At 39.0% G+C, this 19,914-nt stretch overlaps 2 protein-coding genes across 2 annotated transcripts in view; one reads left to right on the forward strand and one right to left on the reverse strand.

Annotated features, from left to right (window-relative positions):
• The first annotated feature begins 278 nt into the window (after positions 1–278).
• Positions 279–1,209, forward strand: LOC133985062 (transmembrane protein 125). The gene has a single exon (XM_062424616.1). It carries the CDS (start codon positions 292–294, stop codon positions 988–990), a length of 699 nt encoding a protein of 232 aa, XP_062280600.1. The 5' UTR covers positions 279–291; the 3' UTR covers positions 991–1,209.
• Positions 1,210–5,933: 4,724 nt separating this feature from the next.
• Positions 5,934–19,914, reverse strand: part of ap1m3 (adaptor related protein complex 1 subunit mu 3) — a 29,975-nt gene continuing 15,994 nt past the window's right edge. Inside the window, exons 6-12 of the mRNA XM_062423823.1 lie at positions 18,138–18,264; positions 13,857–13,999; positions 12,979–13,050; positions 12,526–12,684; positions 11,098–11,223; positions 10,540–10,615; positions 5,934–7,583 (exon numbers count right to left, since the gene is read on the reverse strand). Coding sequence (XP_062279807.1) covers positions 7,561–7,583; positions 10,540–10,615; positions 11,098–11,223; positions 12,526–12,684; positions 12,979–13,050; positions 13,857–13,999; positions 18,138–18,264 — 726 coding nt within the window. The 3' untranslated portion in view covers positions 5,934–7,560. The remainder of the gene's footprint in view (positions 7,584–10,539; positions 10,616–11,097; positions 11,224–12,525; positions 12,685–12,978; positions 13,051–13,856; positions 14,000–18,137; positions 18,265–19,914) is intronic.

The raw sequence follows: 19,914 nt of genomic DNA on the forward strand, positions 1-19,914 counted from the left end.
AAGACTTGAAAAGAGACCTGAATTGAAGTTTTGGACACTTTGTATACAAACCGGGGTGGATAAAACTACAATGCACAGCTCAATCAAGTAATTTAGTTGCATTATATTCATTGCCACCATATCAAGCCATCTTTGGGATTTTCAAGATAACATACGACACAAACCAATGAAATTGTCTGCTGGACCTGACAGTTTTTGAATGAAATAAAGACTTCTAGATTCCTAAGTGGATCCTGCTTCTTCTGTGGTGGTGGTGGCGGCTTTTTTCAGCAGGCTGGGAGTGGCAGCAGGATGCCTGAACTGGACAACTTTCCCCCCCTGAGGGGACATAGAGGCCCTGAACTGGGCCTCAATGGTCATGCTGACCCAGCTCAGATTCAGCACAGCATACTGGAGGAGCAGGTGGAGCTGTGGTGGTTCAGAGATCCAGGGAAGTCTCTGCTCTGCTACTGCGTTGCTGTATTTCTAATTCTGGGCTGCGGGCTTGGAGGTGTCGGCCTTCTCTCCACCACCACCAGCGTCTCAAGCGAATGGCGGCTTGGCGCAGGCACAGCCCTCTGCCTGCTAGCCCTGGGGGTCCTGCTTAAACAACTGCTCAGCTCAGCTGTGCAGGACATGAATTGTGTTCGAAGCCGGCAGCGCATTAACATGCTAAAAAGCGGCGGTTTATCGGATCTCCTTGTGGTTTTGATTACCGGACTGTCACTGTTGATTTGTGGAGGGGTTCTACTACATCTGGCCCTGGCTAACCACATGCCAAAGCCTGGCCAAGCCCTTAATGACATGTACATCTCTGGAGTAGTTTTGCTGGCTGGAGGGGGGGCTGCAGTTTTGGGCGTTGGGATATACACAGTTGTGGTGGTCCTCCTTGAGAGGACAAGGCACGGACGACGGTTTGTGGATCAGGTTTTGAATATTTTCACTGTGTCTGGACACATGGACCGCCAGGCTCGCAGAGAGACTACCTCCAGTCTGGCTAACCTCATATGAGATGTAACCACACCAAGGTTGGGTATTTTGGCCCTTAGCTCTTCACGGCAGAACATTAGACCTCACCTAAGTTGGCTTCATGCGAAAAGGAGAAATCTGACTAAAATGAAAAAGTCATCCCTTATGTGTTCTAGCTTTTTCACCAGCTGATTAGAGTGTGTATGAAGCAAAACGAGTGGAATTGTAATATCTGCTTGACAAACGCATTAGCAATAAGAAGTAAAATTTCAATCAAGCAGCAAGGATGAAAAGACTGAAGAGTAGCATACTGATTTTGAATTGATTACTACATGGCAATGCTCACACTGCAGCTCAAAGTGTCCCAGTTTGTGTCTTCACATGTGACCAGGTACAAAATCATATGCTGTGGTAAATAATTATTATGTAACTTTCATTTGAAAGCTCAAAACAGTATTTGTTACATACTGTAAATCCATCCACATAGAACAAAATGCCAACATTTTGGTGCTTGTGTCAGATTGGCTGTGTTAGTGTTACTATGCAGGTCACCAACACCAACAATGGAAAATAAGTAAGAAGAATTTTAAGAAAAACTCAATGAAAGGAGAAGCACATACTTCGGCAGAAATACATCAGGACAAGTTTTAGTTCAAAAACACCTTTTTGAGGTTGTTATTAGAGGGGTTCAGCAGTCTGTGGTGTGAGCATAGCCCTCAATGAAATTTAATTTACAGTATATAGCTCTTTTCTCCCCAACTGATGTTTAAATAAGTTATGAAAATCTTAAACCTACACATCTGAGGAGACAGAAACCTTGTCTTGTCAAAAGTGACATACAGTGTTAGTTAAAGGGGGCATTTACAAATTGTAAGGTTGTACTTTAAAAATTATTGTATGTTATAAAACATGTTTCCTATCAAAGTGTCCTTTGGCCACACATCTGACCACTACCTGTTTAACGATTGTAAGTGTTATGGATAAGAAAACTAGTTGAATGGCTAAAATGTAACTGACAGTTACAGAATGATGGAACAACATAAATATGAAACAAAAAATCCTTTAAAATTTTCTTTATGATTCACGTGTCACCTTCACTCTGGCCATATTCACATGAGGGTATGAAAATATTCAGCCAATGATTTGACTGTGGTTCAAACTGAAGATGGTTGATGAGTGAGAGGCTCGATAAGGCTAGACTCTCACTGATTAAAATGACTTTACCCTGTGATTTGATTTAGTTTCTCAGTTTAACTATAGCGTGATTCATGCAGTAGTACTATGTTTGTGACAGACCTTGTCTATACTTCACTGTAACATTTTGCTGCCTGTACACATAAGACAACATGATTGTTGGAGAATTATATCACAGCACTTTGAATGTATGGATTATTTGTGTTTTTTGTGCATGAACACAGTATTGTCTTCACTGTGAATCTTGCAGCACATTATTTTCCTTAAACCTGCTATAATCTATATTCACTTTGAGCAGTTAATCAAAGGACCTTGTAATGTGAAACATTTGCTAACAGTGTGAAACTCACTGACAATAAGGTCTGAAGGGCTCGCAAGCTTCTTTGCTCCTTGTTTTTACATTAGGGCAGACATTGCAAGCTAAAAAGCTCTGATGAACCCTCTGTACACCAGGTACCTAACTGGCAAACAGACAAAGGGTTACAAAGACTTAAAGTTAGAAGTGGCTGATAAACTCAAGCATCCTGTTAGAAAAACATTTTGTTGATGGGTACCTAAAGAGCTACAGATAGAATATATTTGGGCTTGTATTTGTCAGATGGGCAGGATCAAAACTTTTGTGTAGTAGACAGTTTGATGTCATCTTGTTTGCTCCCCACAGTGAACAAGAAAGTTCATGGACACGTCAATCCACTCATGTCATTTCAAAAAGAACGGTGGCACCGGTGCTTCCTAACGAGACACAAAGAGACAGAGCTGCACAGGTTACATGCAAGCAGCTGACAGCTGTAAAAAGCAAACAAGTGTATCTCCTAAAATGTTGAACTATTCCTCTGCAGAGGTAGGATTTTCAAGGGCAAAGATTCCTAAACCTGATTTTGTCCAATGGTAAGTAGCACAAGCTAGCAACTGAGCTAACCAGCTATAGCGGCAGGTTTTTATTTTTTTGTTTTTTATATACTCAATACAAGGCTCCTTTTATTTTATTTTATTTTATTTTATTTTATGTGGTTTGTGATGTACTGAAATTGTGGCCACAAGTCTACACAACTTTGCTGATTGCTGTTGTCATAGTTACCACATCTGTAACTGTCCTCGGTGCACTCTGGATTGGGGTTGGAGGATTAAAATGAACAGGTTGACATCAAACTGTTTTAATGAACCACTGCCAGTGTTATGTTTGCTAACCAATAATCACTGTCCAAAATGTGGATGATAACTGGTTGGTACTGTTGCTGTGTATCAGAGAGCTTGTTTTTTGCCCCCTAGTGGCTAAAAATTAGGCATTTTTAAGCATGTTGGCAAGAGTGCAAAATGAAGGAGTGTCATGATCTAGTTATGACACATTTTGAATAGCTTTATATAGTTGTTGTTTTTGTTTTTGAACATATTGTGCATTAAGAAAATGACATCCTTTTACATGATGATTAGGGGAAGATCTAAAATGAGGGCCAAATTTTATGAAAGAGTAATAGTAGTAGGATGAAAAAAATCCCCGAAGCAAATTGTATTTCTATTTAATTCAGTTTATACAAGGATAAAATAATCTGAGTTCTTTAAAATGCCTCTTAGTTTACAAAAATGTGCATCAGCTGTAGCTGGAGGTGACAGTCCTGGCACATTTGATATATTAGATGTATTTTTTTGGCCCAGATAACAGTTCATTATCAGTCCCCACAAAGCAGAGAAGGATACATATCTGTTGTGGAAAAAATAAATAGTGAAATTAAAACCATTTTATCAACATGGCCTGTCATAGAATTTCAATGCATTTGCAAAGGTTTGAACTGGAGTTGTAAATACGCTTAATTATCTTTTACTGACTTACATGGATCCACAGGATGCCGACGCTGTATCTCATTCGTTTCCAGAGGTCTTGAAACATTCTTTTAAAAAAACGAAGAAAAAGGGTCCCTTTCTGATGGAATAATTAATCTAAAAGGTGAAAAGTGAAGGTTGCTCATATTTGTAATTTGTTTCCAAAGCTTTTGGGAGTCACCCTTCACATTGCCTTATAGAAAAACCTCAGAAAAAGGTCTTGCATTGTGTTGCATTTGTGTGTGTGTGTGTGTGTGTGTGTGTGTGTGTGTGTGTGTGTGTGTGTGTGTGTGTGTGTGTTTGAGTCACGTCTTTTTATCAGCCTGCACATACGCACAGCCTTTTGCCTTGAGACAAAAGGGGTCAAACAGTTAACCATTGTTGGTGTGATGACAGACAGCAAACTGGAGGCACGGTGCACAAGGCAGCGTTCTGCAGGGGCTGGCATAGACTAGCACCAGTCTCTCACACACACAGATAAAAAAGCAAGGCTCACGCTGCATTTTAACAACACAGAAATCCTGTAATCCTCACTTACATGAGTCTGTCTTTTGACCTACAGTGTACAGTAGCAATGGCAGATTGTGTACCCATGCATGACAGCAAGAGGAGGTGAGCAGAGCAAAGAGAAACGCAGGTCTGATACTGAGGAGAGAGAACTGTGTGGGAGGTGAGGATTCAAAGCGTTTCTGTCAGGCCAAAACAGAGAAAATGTGATTTGAACACAAAAAGCTTGGGCAATAAAACCAGCCGAATGTGTTTTGCCAACTTATTGTAAGCCCAAAAGAAAAATTCACATATTTTCCCCACTAAAAATGTCTATCTTTAGGATGTGAAATGTGTATATTTCTACCCATATCACAGTTGTGAAGGATTTTGGCATTTCTGTGCTTTTGTGTTCAACAGAATGTCAAAGCTCAGTTTAGTTTATCTTCTGTAGGTGTATACTTAAAAAAGGTACACACGTTAAGTGCTTCATTAAGTCACATTAAAATACAGTGCAAATGAAACGCGTTCTGATCTGCACCAGTACAACACTATTTGATATTACACAATTTAGCATAAGCTTAATCTCTTATAAATATAGATTTGAAAAGATTTTTTGCAAATGTAATTCTGCTCACACTCAAACTTGATTGGGACGATGTGTTGTTAAGTAATTTGTTTGCAATCAAAGGTATAGGCTATATTTAATGTCTAGTCTGTGTGTATAGTGAAGTGAAAATCGAGCAAGCATTATTTAATGGTATTGAACTCCAAAGCATCACATTTATTTCACAACTTCCCAAGTAAATATTAGAAATCCTATGATATGATCCATTTGGCATTTTATGTTTTTAGTCTAATACTAATGTAAATGGTGTGGTCTGGTCTGGCAACACATGACTTTCCTCCAGGCAAAATATCCCACAAAGTAAAACAGCTTGCCATGAAATTTGATACAAAGCCCCATAGTGTCCAGAGGATGAATCCTACTGACTGTGGTGATCCTCTTAATTTTCAAGTGCTACCTTGAGGTTGAAATTTGTGGTTAATACCTTGGCATCGACATGACATTGTTAGGCCATTCATGACCCCCCAGGATGAAATGTAATTACTTTGGTGATCTCTTTGATTTTTCATAGTGCCATATTCAGAATATTTTTTAAATTTATAATCAAATAATGATATTCCTATTATGTTCAATTTTGTTGGAATGCTAAATGCCAAATTAAGATGATAGGCATAGTAACTATACCTGCTAAACATTAAAATGTTATCATTGTCATTGTGAGCATGTTAGCATTAGTGTGGCTGCAGGGTCTCTTGTTAATCAAGTAGTAATAGGCTCTAATTGGGTTTTTATTTTTTTTAGAGCTCATGGAAGATCTGTCAAATTATATTGTTCACATTTTACATTTCAGTGCAACACCTAATACAATGTGGTGAAACAGTTTTGATATTACAAAAAAAGTCAACTCAGAATTCCAAAACAAGATACAAAAAATGTTTTATTTCCAAATATATCCCTTTGATTCCTATAGACAAACAGTAGTTGATAAATTAATGAAAACACACAACACAAACTCATTTGTGTTTGAAATATGTCCCCACACAAGATAATGGAATGATTGTAATAGTTTTGTATTTAACAGCAGAGATGCAATAAATCAATTATCCGTCTGTGCTGTTGGCAATGCAGGTGAACTGATGTGTGAGTGGTGCAATGCACGCACAAGAAAGGGAGTAAATTACACCACAAGTTGCTTTGAAGAAGTACAGAGGCTTGCAGAGGTTGACATAAAAAATAAAGAGTCATGGAAAAACAACTACCTCAACATATTGTCAATATTCTCAGATTCTGAAAAGAAATCCCTTCAGGTTATTTTACCTCTGTCCTTTCCCACCACCCCTCCCCTCCTCAACTGTCTCTTCTTGTCCTTTGAAGCATTTTCCACAAGGGACTAACTAGTACAGTATAAACAACAGGCAAAAATATGAAAAGAAATTCTGCACCATGCTCATTCCTTCAGTCTCTGCCTCAAAGCTGCAAGCTGATTTCAAGCACAAGGACAAGGTTAGAGGCCCCATGAGAGTGTGTCGACGGTAGCCTATTATGTTACACTGCGAACGCCTCGGACAATATTGTGCCTTATTAATCATTGATCTGGTCGCTCGTGTTAGTTTCAGCGCACTGGGGATTATGTTCACAGTGCTAAAGGTAATGACACATAGGCAATTCTTTAAGGCAATGACTGTACAATATAGAGGTTTGAATAACCATATGAAGATCAGCTGACTGGGATGAAGATCAGCTGACTTAAAATGTATACATACAGTATAATAGAGTGGATATTAAGGACAAAACATATGAAGACTAAAACTTCTCTTTGTTACACAAGTTGTCAGATGTGTAGGAATGTGGTGTAGTGGTTTCGATCAATGGAAAAGAAAACTTTTAGAAAAATTGCTTTTGCCAAATTTGAGAAAATAATGATTTTATGTGTGCAAATGATGTCGTTTTGAGAAATAAAAACTGACATTGACTCATCACAGTTACTGTATATTGGCACTAAACTGTAAAGTAGGTTGGTTTACATGTTACACATTAGAAAGTCACACAATTTATTGGAGAAGTACCCAAAATAGATAATGCTTCAAATTTTCTATCTGAATATTTCAAGGTTTTCTCTCTCTGAAGAAAATGAGATTGAAAATGAGGTTTTGTTCCCCAAATTCTGCTCCAAATTAACCTTGAGGGATATTGCATTCAAAGTGAGAAAATGAGAGCTTGCCAAAACCAGACAGTGTCACAAAGTTATCAGTTCATTATTCACATATTAAAATGTTACAGTGGAGTCCTGAGGAACCTTTAAAAAAATTAAAAAAAATCACAGGTCAGAGGTGATATAACAGCCTTTCCTGTCAGAGTTGAGCATGTCTTGGAGAAAAAGATAATGTCTTGTTTCTGTTCAGAGATGGGAAAATTTCCTGTGTCCTCCTGCACTTGTCCTCTGCTGTCCCGTGCAGACAGGGAGAAACAGAGAGGAATGGAGAGGAGAGGAAGGGAAGACAGACAGAGAGAGAAAATATCCTTTCGTCTAGCAGCATCTGTGCCCTTTAGTTTGTCCGGAGCTGGTAATCTGCCAAGAAATGTAACAGCAGAGCATTAACACACAGCTTTCTTCCCCTCATCACCCCTGCACATCACATCACTGCCAATATAAGCCCCATTAAATCCCTAAACAAAATTTGCACTAATATTAGCTGTAGTGCTGCTCTGCTAGATCATATTACCAATATTTACACCACTTCTTAGAAGAAGGTTTAACTTGCTGGAGAGAGACTCTTGTCAAAAGAAAATCATCAAATCTAACAATTACAATTAATATTAGCATTATCTCAGTCTTTAATTAGCTAAATCTGATTTACTGTATTGTGCACTTTAGATAATACAATTTCCAACTTTTTGATTTTGGGAAGGTCCTCTCTTGTCAATGGCCGGAACTAATATTATTGATTATTCAATATTTCTATTTTTAATACAAATACTATTTTCCCATACGTCCCATAAGTGTGCAAAATGAGTCCCTGGGTGTGTTGAGGAGCTGCAGTTAGTTCAGACATGTCTATAATAACAACAGCAGGACAGAGAGGACTGAATTGTGTAAAATCATTTAGACAGAGGAGATAACAGCTCAAAAGTTGAAAAAATAACTTTAGAAGAAAGTGTATGTTGTGTTTATAGATGACCCCAATTTATGATGATGTAAGTACCTGCGCTACTGCTGATTTGTGAGAGCTGCAGTCTTTTTGTACGCTGACAACTTAATGATGTTTTTCACTTTTCACAAAACACGATGAAAGTAATGTCAACGAGAGCACAGTTAGAGTTACAGAGGCAAATGGAACAGAAGCTGTCCTGGGGGTGACATTACAACTTCATCTCTCTAACAAAGAAATGGTTGCACAGAGCTCTGACCTCAACTCTATCCAACATCTTTGAGATGAACTAGCACACCAACTATGAGACAGGTCTTATTTCACAACTACTTTTGAGGAACACCATTCCAAAAGAATTAAGTAGATTAAGATGTGTATGTGTCTCCACATACTTCTGGCCTTGTGGTGAATATTACCTCCTGAATATGCATTACTTTCACTTATATACATATACCAAATATCCACTCAAAAAAAGCATTGTTTTAACACATACACATTGCTGCTTGAGAAGTAGAAGTCTACATTTTAATATCAGGAAATATGAAGAACAGCATGCTACCTTAAACGTTACAGCCGATGTCTGACGCTGCCTGTTCATATTCGAACCAGCGAGAAAATGCTTGTGCTAAATGCTGAACGCTTGTTCATCACTCATTAATAAGTCAGTACAGTAAGTCTACAGTATCAAGGCATTGTTTAATCAGTGTGAGAGTGTCTGCATGTAGTGCTGAGTGAAATGCGATCATTACTGTCTGCTCTCCCCTCCCTCCCCCTGTTGCTGATGGTAACAGTAAGAGAAAGGTGATAGCCTTCACTCCAGCCCCCCTTAACTTCAGCACTCTTCTTCTTCTCACTCTCACTCATGTTATTTCTTCCTCTCCCCCTTCCTCCTTCACTTCTGTTACTTCTGATGTTACAGCAAGGCGATAGTAACCTTGGTATTTGCTGAGTGCCACTCTGGGAGCCTCCTGTGGCATCATTCAATCTCTGCAGCTCCTGACTCGTACCTGACATAGCCAGGTAATGGACATGATTGATGTAGCAGAGTTAGGTTCATTGCTAGGGCGGATGGCAGGTATGAAACTTAAGGATTTCTGGCAGTGGTCCAGTGGAGGTATTGGGCTTCCATCTCCATATCATTACCATTTGCGCTCCGTTCAAACTAGTGAGATGGTAAGTATTTTTGCTGCAGTCTCATCAATATATGGTGACTGTAATGTGGATATATGTGATGATGTGCGATCTGTCCAAAAATATTGCATGTATTTCAGGTATATATGTAACTTCTTGACAATTTTAAGTGTTTTAAAAGCTAAAAATTCAGATTACTTTAAAGTTTGCAAGCACTGAAACACTCCTTAGTTCTTGTCTCCCCTGGTGTCATCCTGGATTATGACTGAAATGATGCAGACGAGTTCATTCCCAGGGCAGCGATTGAATCTACAGATCCTGGGTGCCAGCTTGGATAAACAGAGTTTACTTTCTTTTCATGACTTTACACCAGCCCTGTTCAAATTTGTGGTTGGACAACTGAGAGCCTGAAAAAGGAACTAATACAATATGTCACAAGCTAGCAGGCTAGTAGAGTTTTTCTCCTTGCTGTGGTGTCATTCTAAGCCCCTGAGGCCATGGCTCATGGTGATAGAGCCAGGTAATGGAGATGATGAATGTTATGCAGCTGGGTTCATTCCTCGGGCACAAACTGTATAGTGATGCAGAAAGACTGATTCTGCCACTGACCTCATGAGGAAAACTATTTAATCCCACTGTAAGATCACAGTTGCTAATGGGTTTGGTCTTCAAGCAATCCTGCTTTTAGGGACATAAGCTTGTAATTCAAGTAGTCCTACACACTGTGAGCACTGTTACATTATTAATTAATCAAATCTGATCAAACCACACTCACACAGCCCTGATGAAGAGCTTTATAAATAATGATAAATAATACCTTAAGTTTTTTTTTTTCTCTCTCCAAACTGCTCATTGCCAATTTGGTCAGGAATATTTAAGAAAAATACTTATCTGACAGCAAGTTTTCCTGGGGCATTAAAATAAAACATGCAACAACACGACCTGCTAGAAGCGACCAATTCATATTACATATATTACTTTCTTTGTCAAAGTCATTATAGAATACAGGCTGGCAACTGTTTTTAGCACCTAAATCATTGACTTCATGTTACAGTGCACTGGCATTGGATTGGTACATGGTATTGGTATATGATATTTGGAACTGCTGCATCTCTATTTAAAAACAGTTCCAAATCAGCAGTGTGTGTTTGTGTGTGTGTGTGTGTGTGTGTGTGTGTGTGTGGGGGGGGGGGGGGGGGTTATGGGTGTGTCAGCATACAGTATTTCAGTGTCTTGTTTTCTCACCTCCACTTTGTGTGATGTAGCGTACCCATGGCAATGCCTGGTAACCACTCTTCTCTATGATCTTCAGGTAGCGCACCTAGGGAACGCAGACATGTTAAATACAATTATTTCACCCCCTCACACACAAACACACACTAACATCTACTGAACAGTGCATAGTCTTTGTGCTTCACTGGATTCATAGTAGCACTCTCACAGAAAATCTAAATGCAAAACAGAACAATTTACACATTTTTTGAATACTCAAATTTGCTGTAAAATTCCGTCATTATCATTTTATGGCAATTCTCCTTCATCATCATCAGATTTACAGTCTGCTGCAGCTCTCAGTGGACAGTGAACTGTGACAAAGCGTATGAGGATATTTGAAATAACCTCCAGGATTGTGAACAGACTTAATAAGTTACTGTATTCATTGAGACTATTATTAGTAATGGCCATTTGCATCCCCATTGCAGTTGCACTTGTGTGAATGTGAAACAATGCATTGTTGAAACTGCAGATAAAAACAAGGAAGTAGGCTTAATGATAGACTGGAAGCAAAGGAACCTACTGTACCTGAATCCCAGACACAGTAAAATATGGGATTTCAAAGTTAACTGTGATCGGTCTCTTTCCCTCTAGTTCATCACTCTCCACACTGGGTAGCCCAAAGTGTGCCCGCATCATGTACTCCTTGCCACCCTACACACACACACACATACACAAACAAACAAACACAAATAGAGATCGGTTACTGCATCTGGTAAACCATTACATTCAGAGTGATGTTCACAAAGCCTTTCAGATGAGACAGTTTAGTTTGTCTGATGAATTTTGTTCCCAAGTGTCAGACTCCAATTAATACAAGTTTGTTTTGTGAGAAAACAAAACAAACTTTATATTCATGGCAACATGAGATAATTCCCATGTCATATCAAGGTGAATCAGATATCAACTGTCATCTGCCTAACCCACGCCAAACACTCCTTAGCTATATAAACATAACACTGGTTAATCATTATTCAGGCAAGCACATGTCACCTAAGCAGTGAGTTTCCATGTTTGTACTTTGGCTTTACTGGTTGGAAATAAGTTATTAAACTAAAAAAAGTAAATATTACTTTTATTTAAAAATAAATAAATACTGAAATAAAGTATAAATAAAGTTTTACTTGCAACTAACAGTTGATATGGAAAACTGTATTATCCCTATCTTTGCTGACTGCAGAGCACAAGACAGAAAGAAAGACATACCAACAACAAAAAAGGTCCTCAAAAGATAGACATATTCATGCCTATACAATAGTTTATGGAAACAGTGACAACACTGCATATATCTACACAGCTCTGAAAACTTTTCCTTCTTAGGGAGTGTAATGTCTTTTTAGAATAGGGTTGTAAAAAGCTGAAGGCTGGTGGACTCTGGATGAGCTGTTTTTATCAATACCTTATCACAACAAGCCACTGCTACATGTTTTTTATACTCTATCAAACATTACAAGTTAAATATGGCTTCCTGTGATTTGCAACTTTTACAGCATTCAAAGGGTGACGGTGACAGAGGAAAATATGCTGCAGAGTCACACAGGGGCTGGATAACAATATGTCACTAGTAAGAGCAATTCTTAATGCTTCTTGGCAGGCTGGAGGTATAATGAATTACTGAGGAGATAGTAGAATTTGACAGATATAGGGAACCTCAATTGAATTATGGCTCGATACGTTTTTTAAAATGCATTCAAGTTTTCTTTCTGGCGGGAAGGAACAGCAAAAAAAAAGGCCAAATGAGATGTTATTGTGTCAGTTTTAAGTGTATGTGGAAGGTCATTCATAATGTTATAAATGGCTGCTGTCTTAAATTCATCATAATAAAAACACAACTTCATTTTTCTGATGCCAAGACTGTTGGTAGAAAAAGATAACAACACTGTTCTGCAGCATCAAAATGTACCAACTGTATTTTGGGTTATAAAGTCTGATATTGTGTTGATGCTCCACACTAACAGGGAAAGACTTGATGTTCCACTGCACCACGTTCTTCTCGGGCACCCACTTGGCGCTGCCTGTGCTGGTCTTGAACTTGGGTGAGTCAGCATCGCTGGGCACCGGCACTAGAATGGACACATTGTTGGCACTGGACCGGCTTTTAAACTGACTCCGAGCCTGACAGAAGACAGAGTTCAAATGTCATCAGAGACCTTTACAATAAAGAAAAGCAGGCAAATCAAAATTTAAGTCCCAAAGGTCTTCATGATTGTGCACACAGCAGCTTGTTATTTTGAGCGTGTATGGCTTTCACTGCATCTAACAGATGGTTTGTGGTAATCCAGCTGAGATGTGCAGTATGTGTCACAAATACTAAACATGATTCAGGGCAGGGACCACCATAGATGTAAAGACATCCTATTCTGTATGTGTATGTGTGTGTGTCTATGTTTGCGTGTCACTCGTCATTACCTTCACCTTGATCTCCACGCGACTGTGAGAGAACTTCTCAATCACGCTCTCGATCCATATGAGAGGCTTCACCTGTCAGAGGGAAAGAAAGAGTGGACAAGGTCAGAGGGGCGAGCACAGAGCAGAAGTTCATCACTGCAACATTCTTTACCGATGTGACACACAGCGGACATGAGAGAGCACGAGAAGGAGACAATGTGTTTGTGTACTGGAGACACAGTGCTTCAATACTGTGCCTTCACATTTCTATCTAACTTTTAAATATTATTACTACAGCTAACACTTCAAGTATTACAGCTTGATCATTACCACTACTACATTTACTATCAACATCACCTCATTTACTACACAGTTACAAGATACTGATATGGGATTTATTCATATTAATCGATCGATATTTGAGAGTTTGAAAAACGGGGTGACAATACATTATATAAAAGAAGTATAAGATGGGTAACAAAGTCTATGCTATGGCAGGAAAACATAAACTTTGCTATCAAAGATGTAAATAATGGTCAATATAAGCTGACAAGAAAGTTTCAACAGTAAACAGTAAACCTTCAACAGGTTAAGTCATTATTTTAAATACATTTTAATAAAATGTAAAAATACATTTATACAAAATATTTATATACTGCAATTTATATTTGCATATCTGCAGGTATATGCACTGATGCTGATATATATTTGATAAGCAAGCGTGGTTCAATATTTGCCAATATTTCTGTCAGGCTATAAAACTTTTGACTGGTAGTATACATAGGAACATTCAAGACAACTTAATGTGAGAAAAATAAGAAATATGTTTTTGGTTAAGGTGGTATGTGTGTGTTTTTGTGTGCGTGTGTGATTTAGATTTGTTTTTGTGTCCTGCTCACTGTAGTGTTGAGGCGGTAGGACATGAGCTCGCTCTCGCCATCGGGAGGGATGAAAGAGATGGTGCGGTCGTTTTCGAAGCGTGACAGACGGACACACTGATGAAACTTCACATCCTCCAGCTCCACTGTCTTACTCTTCTCTCCTGACAAACACACACACAAACAACACACAAACAGAAATACACAAGAAAGATTGAGAGCTTTCCACTCAGCCTTGGGGAAATCAAGGTCAAGGTAATGATGACGGACAAACATTCACTCAGTCTTTTTCACCCACACAAACACAAACAGACACACACACACACACAGTGTGGTACCGAATCCATCTGTCCTCCTCTTGTCCCCCACTGTACAATTATTTAGCTGCTACACACAAACACATACACACAGAAGCCCACACGCAGTATGCTTTCAAAACCTGCTGCCATCATCTTCTCCCCCACTGAACGTCATTCAGCTGCCTCACAAAAATGCACCCACACCTGCACTTACATACACACACACACACACACACACACACACACACACACACACACACCTGGATACACAACTAATTAAATAAATAAATATCCTATTATCAGCCTAAAGAATACTTGTGACAATAGAACACATCTGTCACTGAAATGTTTTACTGCCTTTAAGAAGAGTTCTTCTCACTGTGCCAAAAAATATCACCACCTACTTTGTTGTCAAAACTCAGCTCCCTAATTTACTGTTTGTTAAATCAAAACAACTACGATGCAAACAAAGGTCTTTATTATGAGCCTATTTCAGGAAGCACATCTACAAGGAAGTATATCAGTGGGGGATGTTTCCCACTACAGTAAATCACTGATAATGGGACTGAAAAAAAGTACACAACCATTTATGTCAGTGTGCCAGGCGCAGGTAAGCTCGGGAGGAGATATATTAATCTTCCGGATATAATGATTCAAAGATATTCAAGAGAATCATATTTTCAGAAAAGACCATCACTAATTCAGTGGGCAAAAATTAAATGAAGAGGCTGCACGTAACTAACTATTCTGTTGATTAATTTTACAGTTAATGAATTGTAAGTAATGATTTAGTCTATAAAATGTTTAATATTGTGAAAACTGTGTATTACAACTTCCCAGAGCATTGTGTGACATGTTAAAATTGAGCAAAACAAAAGCAGGTGTGCGCTATCCCATTTGCTTTGTGAATAAAATTAAGATTTTTCCAGAAAACGCATCTCAAGGGTAGCGCAAGAGTGCAGCGTCACCGCAATAGACAGTTAAAAGTGCAACCTCTTTAATGGTTGCACCTGTAGTCTGTGGGAGGAAGCCCTCCTCTGTGGTTAATGGAGGGTGCTGAGTGGTGGAAAACTGCTGTAATGAGTGTGGGCCTGTGGGCCTTCAGCTAAATCCTCCATTCAACAGTCGGCTAAAGCCTGCTCCACCTGCTCTGAATGCAACCCTGGACCAGCACTAATGTCTGTCTAAGAGAATGTGTGTGTGTGTGTATGTATTTATGTACATGTGTGTATTTGGGTATGCAGCTTCCTTGTGCATTGTTCCCTCTCTTGAGTGTGTGTACGTGCGTAGGTTTATGCATGCCTGTGCTTCTGTATTGATTTTGTTGTGTGTGTGTGCATGTGTGTGTGTATTTGTATTTGTATGAAGAACCAAATTGAGTTTTATACTTGGGAAGTGAGGACATTTTAGGAAAGTGACAATGTTTTAGGAAAGTGTGAACATTTTGTTCACACTTTTTGAAAGTGTGGACAGTCTTCACTTTCTGACACACCTTCAAAGGGCTGTTTAAAACTTCAGACTTGGTTTTAGGGTGGTTAGAATTGGGTTTAGGTTCAGGTTGGGCTTTTAGTTGTGATGGTTACGGTTAGGGTTAGGGGCTAGGGAATACATTATGTCAATGAATGTGCCCACTAAAATAGTTATACAAACGTGTGTGTGTTTGTGTGTGTGTGTGTGTTTGTGTGTGTGTGTTTGTGTGTGTGTGGGGGGGGACTTGCTGAGGTCAGGTCTGAGGAGAGCACATCACTCCTGGACAAGCAAAGCAGGGGAGCGCTTAAAAACAGCTTCTCTCCTTATGTTTGTTCCCATGTCACTGACTCACACACACGCACGCACGCACACACACACACACACACACACACACACACACACACACACACACACACACACACACACACACACACACACACACACACACACACACACACACACACACACACACACACACACACACACAGATACATGCATGCATGCAGTATTATTATGAAGACAAGAAGGAAAGGTCATGTGGGACATTGTTAGGACCTGAGGGACCAGAGGAAGAGACAGGTGTTTGTGTGTGCGAGTGTGTGTACATGTCAGGGGAGGATTGAAGATGCAGCAGTGTCCCCTGTGGTTCACCTTTAAGGCTACTCTCACCTGTTTCCGTGCTTTTAATACACAGCAGCAGAGAGGGAGAACCTAATCTATTTTCTTTCTGCTGTTGCACAGTAAAAACAACAACAACAACAACAACAAAACATGAAAATGTTTTATAGGTTTTAGAGGCTGTAAGAGGAATAAAATGTGTGGCCAAAGGGACAATTTAACAAAGAATTCTTAGAATTTGGAGGTTGGAGACAGAGAATATGTACATAGCCTGTATCTCATCTCATTTCATACAGCCTGAGAACCTTTTCAATATGTTGCTCTATCGTCTTTGGGGGAAAAATTGTTTCCACAACCACAAACCCACAACTGACCTTTTGAAACTATAACACACAAGTCATCTGATCTTAAGTAGATATCATTAATTTTAGTCACACAGGAGCTACAGTATGTTGCTAAAAGTACCAATTTAAAATCACATTGCAGTTATTTGAACAACCAATAAAGCATGTGCTATTACATTGATCTCTGTCCCCTGTATTCTGAGCCTCTGCCAGCAGAGGGCAGTGTTAAGTGAATTATACTTTCTTTTATTTTAGTTGCATCCAGCTGTGATAAAAAGTGCAGCACATGCAAACATGATAATCACCAAATGGCTGTGAAATGATGTGTTAAAGAGTGTAACTTCTGATGATGAAAGCAAAAAAACACATTTTAATATTTGTATACCCGTGCAGTGTGAGTGTGTATTTCTATATCTATCAGTGTGTTTGTTTGATCATTATTTCTGATCATTATTTCTGAGGATATGTTATTTCCCAGACTGCTACACATAGCGGGGGGATTGTGGGCTGCATATACAGGATATCCATGGACTCTCACCTTTCATCTGTGGGGCTGTAGCCTGGGGTGAGGATTAACTCGCAGGCAAAAAGGCTAGACAGTGATGGAGCTTTTCCCCTTCAGTAAGGATCAGTAGGCGGGGAAGAAGAGTAGGAGAGGAATAAGGAAAAGAGAGGGAGGAGAAGGGGGAGAGGGGAAGGTGCAGGAAAAGGTAAGATGTAGCAGTGGGAGACAATGAGGGAAAATTGGGAAAGTGGGGGGAGGGGAAAAGAAAGGGGAAGGATGAAAGCTAAGCTAAGTGTGGGATCGTAGAAGTTGGGTGTTTAGACAGAAAGAGGAGGTAAATGTAAAAGTGTGAGGGTGAGTTCAAGGTGAGTGTGAACAGCAAACTGCTCCTCCCCCAACCAGTAGACTATTTTCGAAGGCATTTAAGCTTTGCTCAGGCAGTTTTTTTGAAACATCGGTGAGGTGAAATATTTTCACTTAAAATACAAGAAAACATCTTGTGTTGACAGTTTACATGCTCCCTGTCAAAAAAAATTGGCAGCTTGAGTTCATAGAAAATCCTGTCACACTGCATGTACACACAACAGTCACTGTCAGCTCAGTGTGTGAAAAAAGTATCTGATACCAATTAACAAAGTGAACACAATGTTTGCAATGTTACCTCTAATTGAAAAAATGATACGTTCCCTTTAAATTATCCACAGACCGTTCCGATTTCCCCTCTCCCATCTTTTTTGGCTGGACCACAACACAGAGGCCAGCCCTATAAAATGCAAATGTCTGTTAGTGACTGAATTACTGATTGACTGACTAATGAAGTTACATCTTTGGTTTGTAACTTCATCATTCGCCTCGACCAGGTTTTGCCACATCCTGTATCTGTTGTTTCAAATTAAAATCCCTCTAGTGGTTCATACACAGTCTAGCCATATCCAAGGGTTGCACCTTGTCTTTTTGGATCTGACTAACATCAAGCTCACTTCAAATGTGACTATATTGCTTCCTCATAAAAGCACCTACGAATATGAATACATGAAGGTTATTAGACTGATTCATTGGGACTTACTGCCTGTGATTTCAAACAGCACTTTGTCATTGAGGCCCAGTCTGAGTTCAGGCATCCCCGACAGGACCACTTTGAGCTTAATGCTGCCCACTATTTCACTGCGCAGGACGCTGCCATTTGCACTCACCTGCAGGAAGAAGAGCAAAACATTACATTAAACAATAAAAGAGTTCATTTATCTATTGTGCAGCATTGTGATAGAATACTTTAAGTGGGCCTAATATCAGCTGTACTGTCAAATCTTTCCAGAACTTTTTTTATTTGACAAATGCTTATTAGTGTGGACTATAATTTCAGTTACACTGATAATATTATACTGTACAGATGATTTAAGAAACTGAATTACAGAAAGACTCCTGCTGATAAATTTGCACAAGTTAAATAAACAAACTGATTCATACCCAAATCAAACATTCAGCAGATATAAACAGACTATTGGACAAGACTGTAAAGCTCTCAGCATGCTGTGTGTGAGAAGTGTAAGTAAGGCATTGACATTAAAGAGGATGAAGAAGCTCTAAAAACATGAAAAAAGTCCCTGGTCACAAAAAAGGAAGTGGCAGCTGCAGCACTGTAATAGTGGTTTAATACCTACGTCACATAATTTCCTTTTGACTCATAAAAGCCTGAAACTGTGTGTCATGGTGTCCTTGAGGCGTTGCTTCAAGGACAACAAATTCTTTTCTCTTCTTTATAGGTTCAAAAAAGCAGCATGTTAAAATCTGTGAGGAATATAAAAAGTTTATCATCTAGCCTAATAACATTAAATTGTCACACTGATCAGTGACTTTAACTCTGCGAGTAGTAAAGCAGCTGAAGACATAAGATCATGGGGAGACAAATGTAATATCTATAAAGAATTTCTCAAATTATTATACTATGAGTCAATATAATTAGTCGAAAATTCTGACTTTCTTAATTGAGCAACAATGGATTTAACAGAATGAAATAGTCACTTTCCTACCAATTAATTAAATTCTTAACAAATGCAGGGGGACATTTTGCTATATTTATATCAGTTAATACAGCATTGCAGCCGTTAGTTCATTATTAGTAGGTAGAGATCATGACAAAAGTTGTGCAGGAATACTCAAGATCAAAAACATATTGTGTATTCGGACTGAAAAAACTATCACTTCTTACAGCAGACAACGAAGAAATGTAAATACCACAAAATTATATAGATATATTTAGAATGGAGGATTGTTGAGAAAAATAGAGACCATTTCCTCAGCAATTCAATTCAAGGAAAGAGAACAACGGTTCGGAGGAGTCAAAACATGCCAGGGTTTTGACAGAGATGATTGTAGCCCTGACACACCCACTAAGCCTCAAGGAAACACTTTCACCATCTATTTTAAACAGAACCACTGTAGAAAATCAGTCCTTTTCAGATGATGGATAAAACAATGGATGATGATGGATAAAGAAGGAACAAATGATACTATGTTTAAACTGTCTGAATAATATGGCTTGTTGGAGCTATCAATCTGTGCTGTCCAGGCTTAAAGCAACATATTGGGATCACGCAGCACATTTTTGACCTGTGATGGTTAAGTTCCTCATAAATCATCACTTAACATCAACTGTGCCACTGTATGGCTTTTAACAATGCTGTACGATTCATAGCCGAGGATAATGGAGAGTATCAGGCATCAGCGTTGGCAATTATTACTTAAATTAATTAATAATGCTGCATATTGGTATTAAAAATAGATGTCCTGGTCTGTTTATGTGAGTATCACACATCCTGGCATGACATTCACTGGATCAATAA

This window comes from Scomber scombrus, chromosome 8 (assembly GCF_963691925.1).
Source record: "Scomber scombrus chromosome 8, fScoSco1.1, whole genome shotgun sequence".
Taxonomy (NCBI): Eukaryota; Metazoa; Chordata; class Actinopteri; order Scombriformes; family Scombridae; genus Scomber; species Scomber scombrus.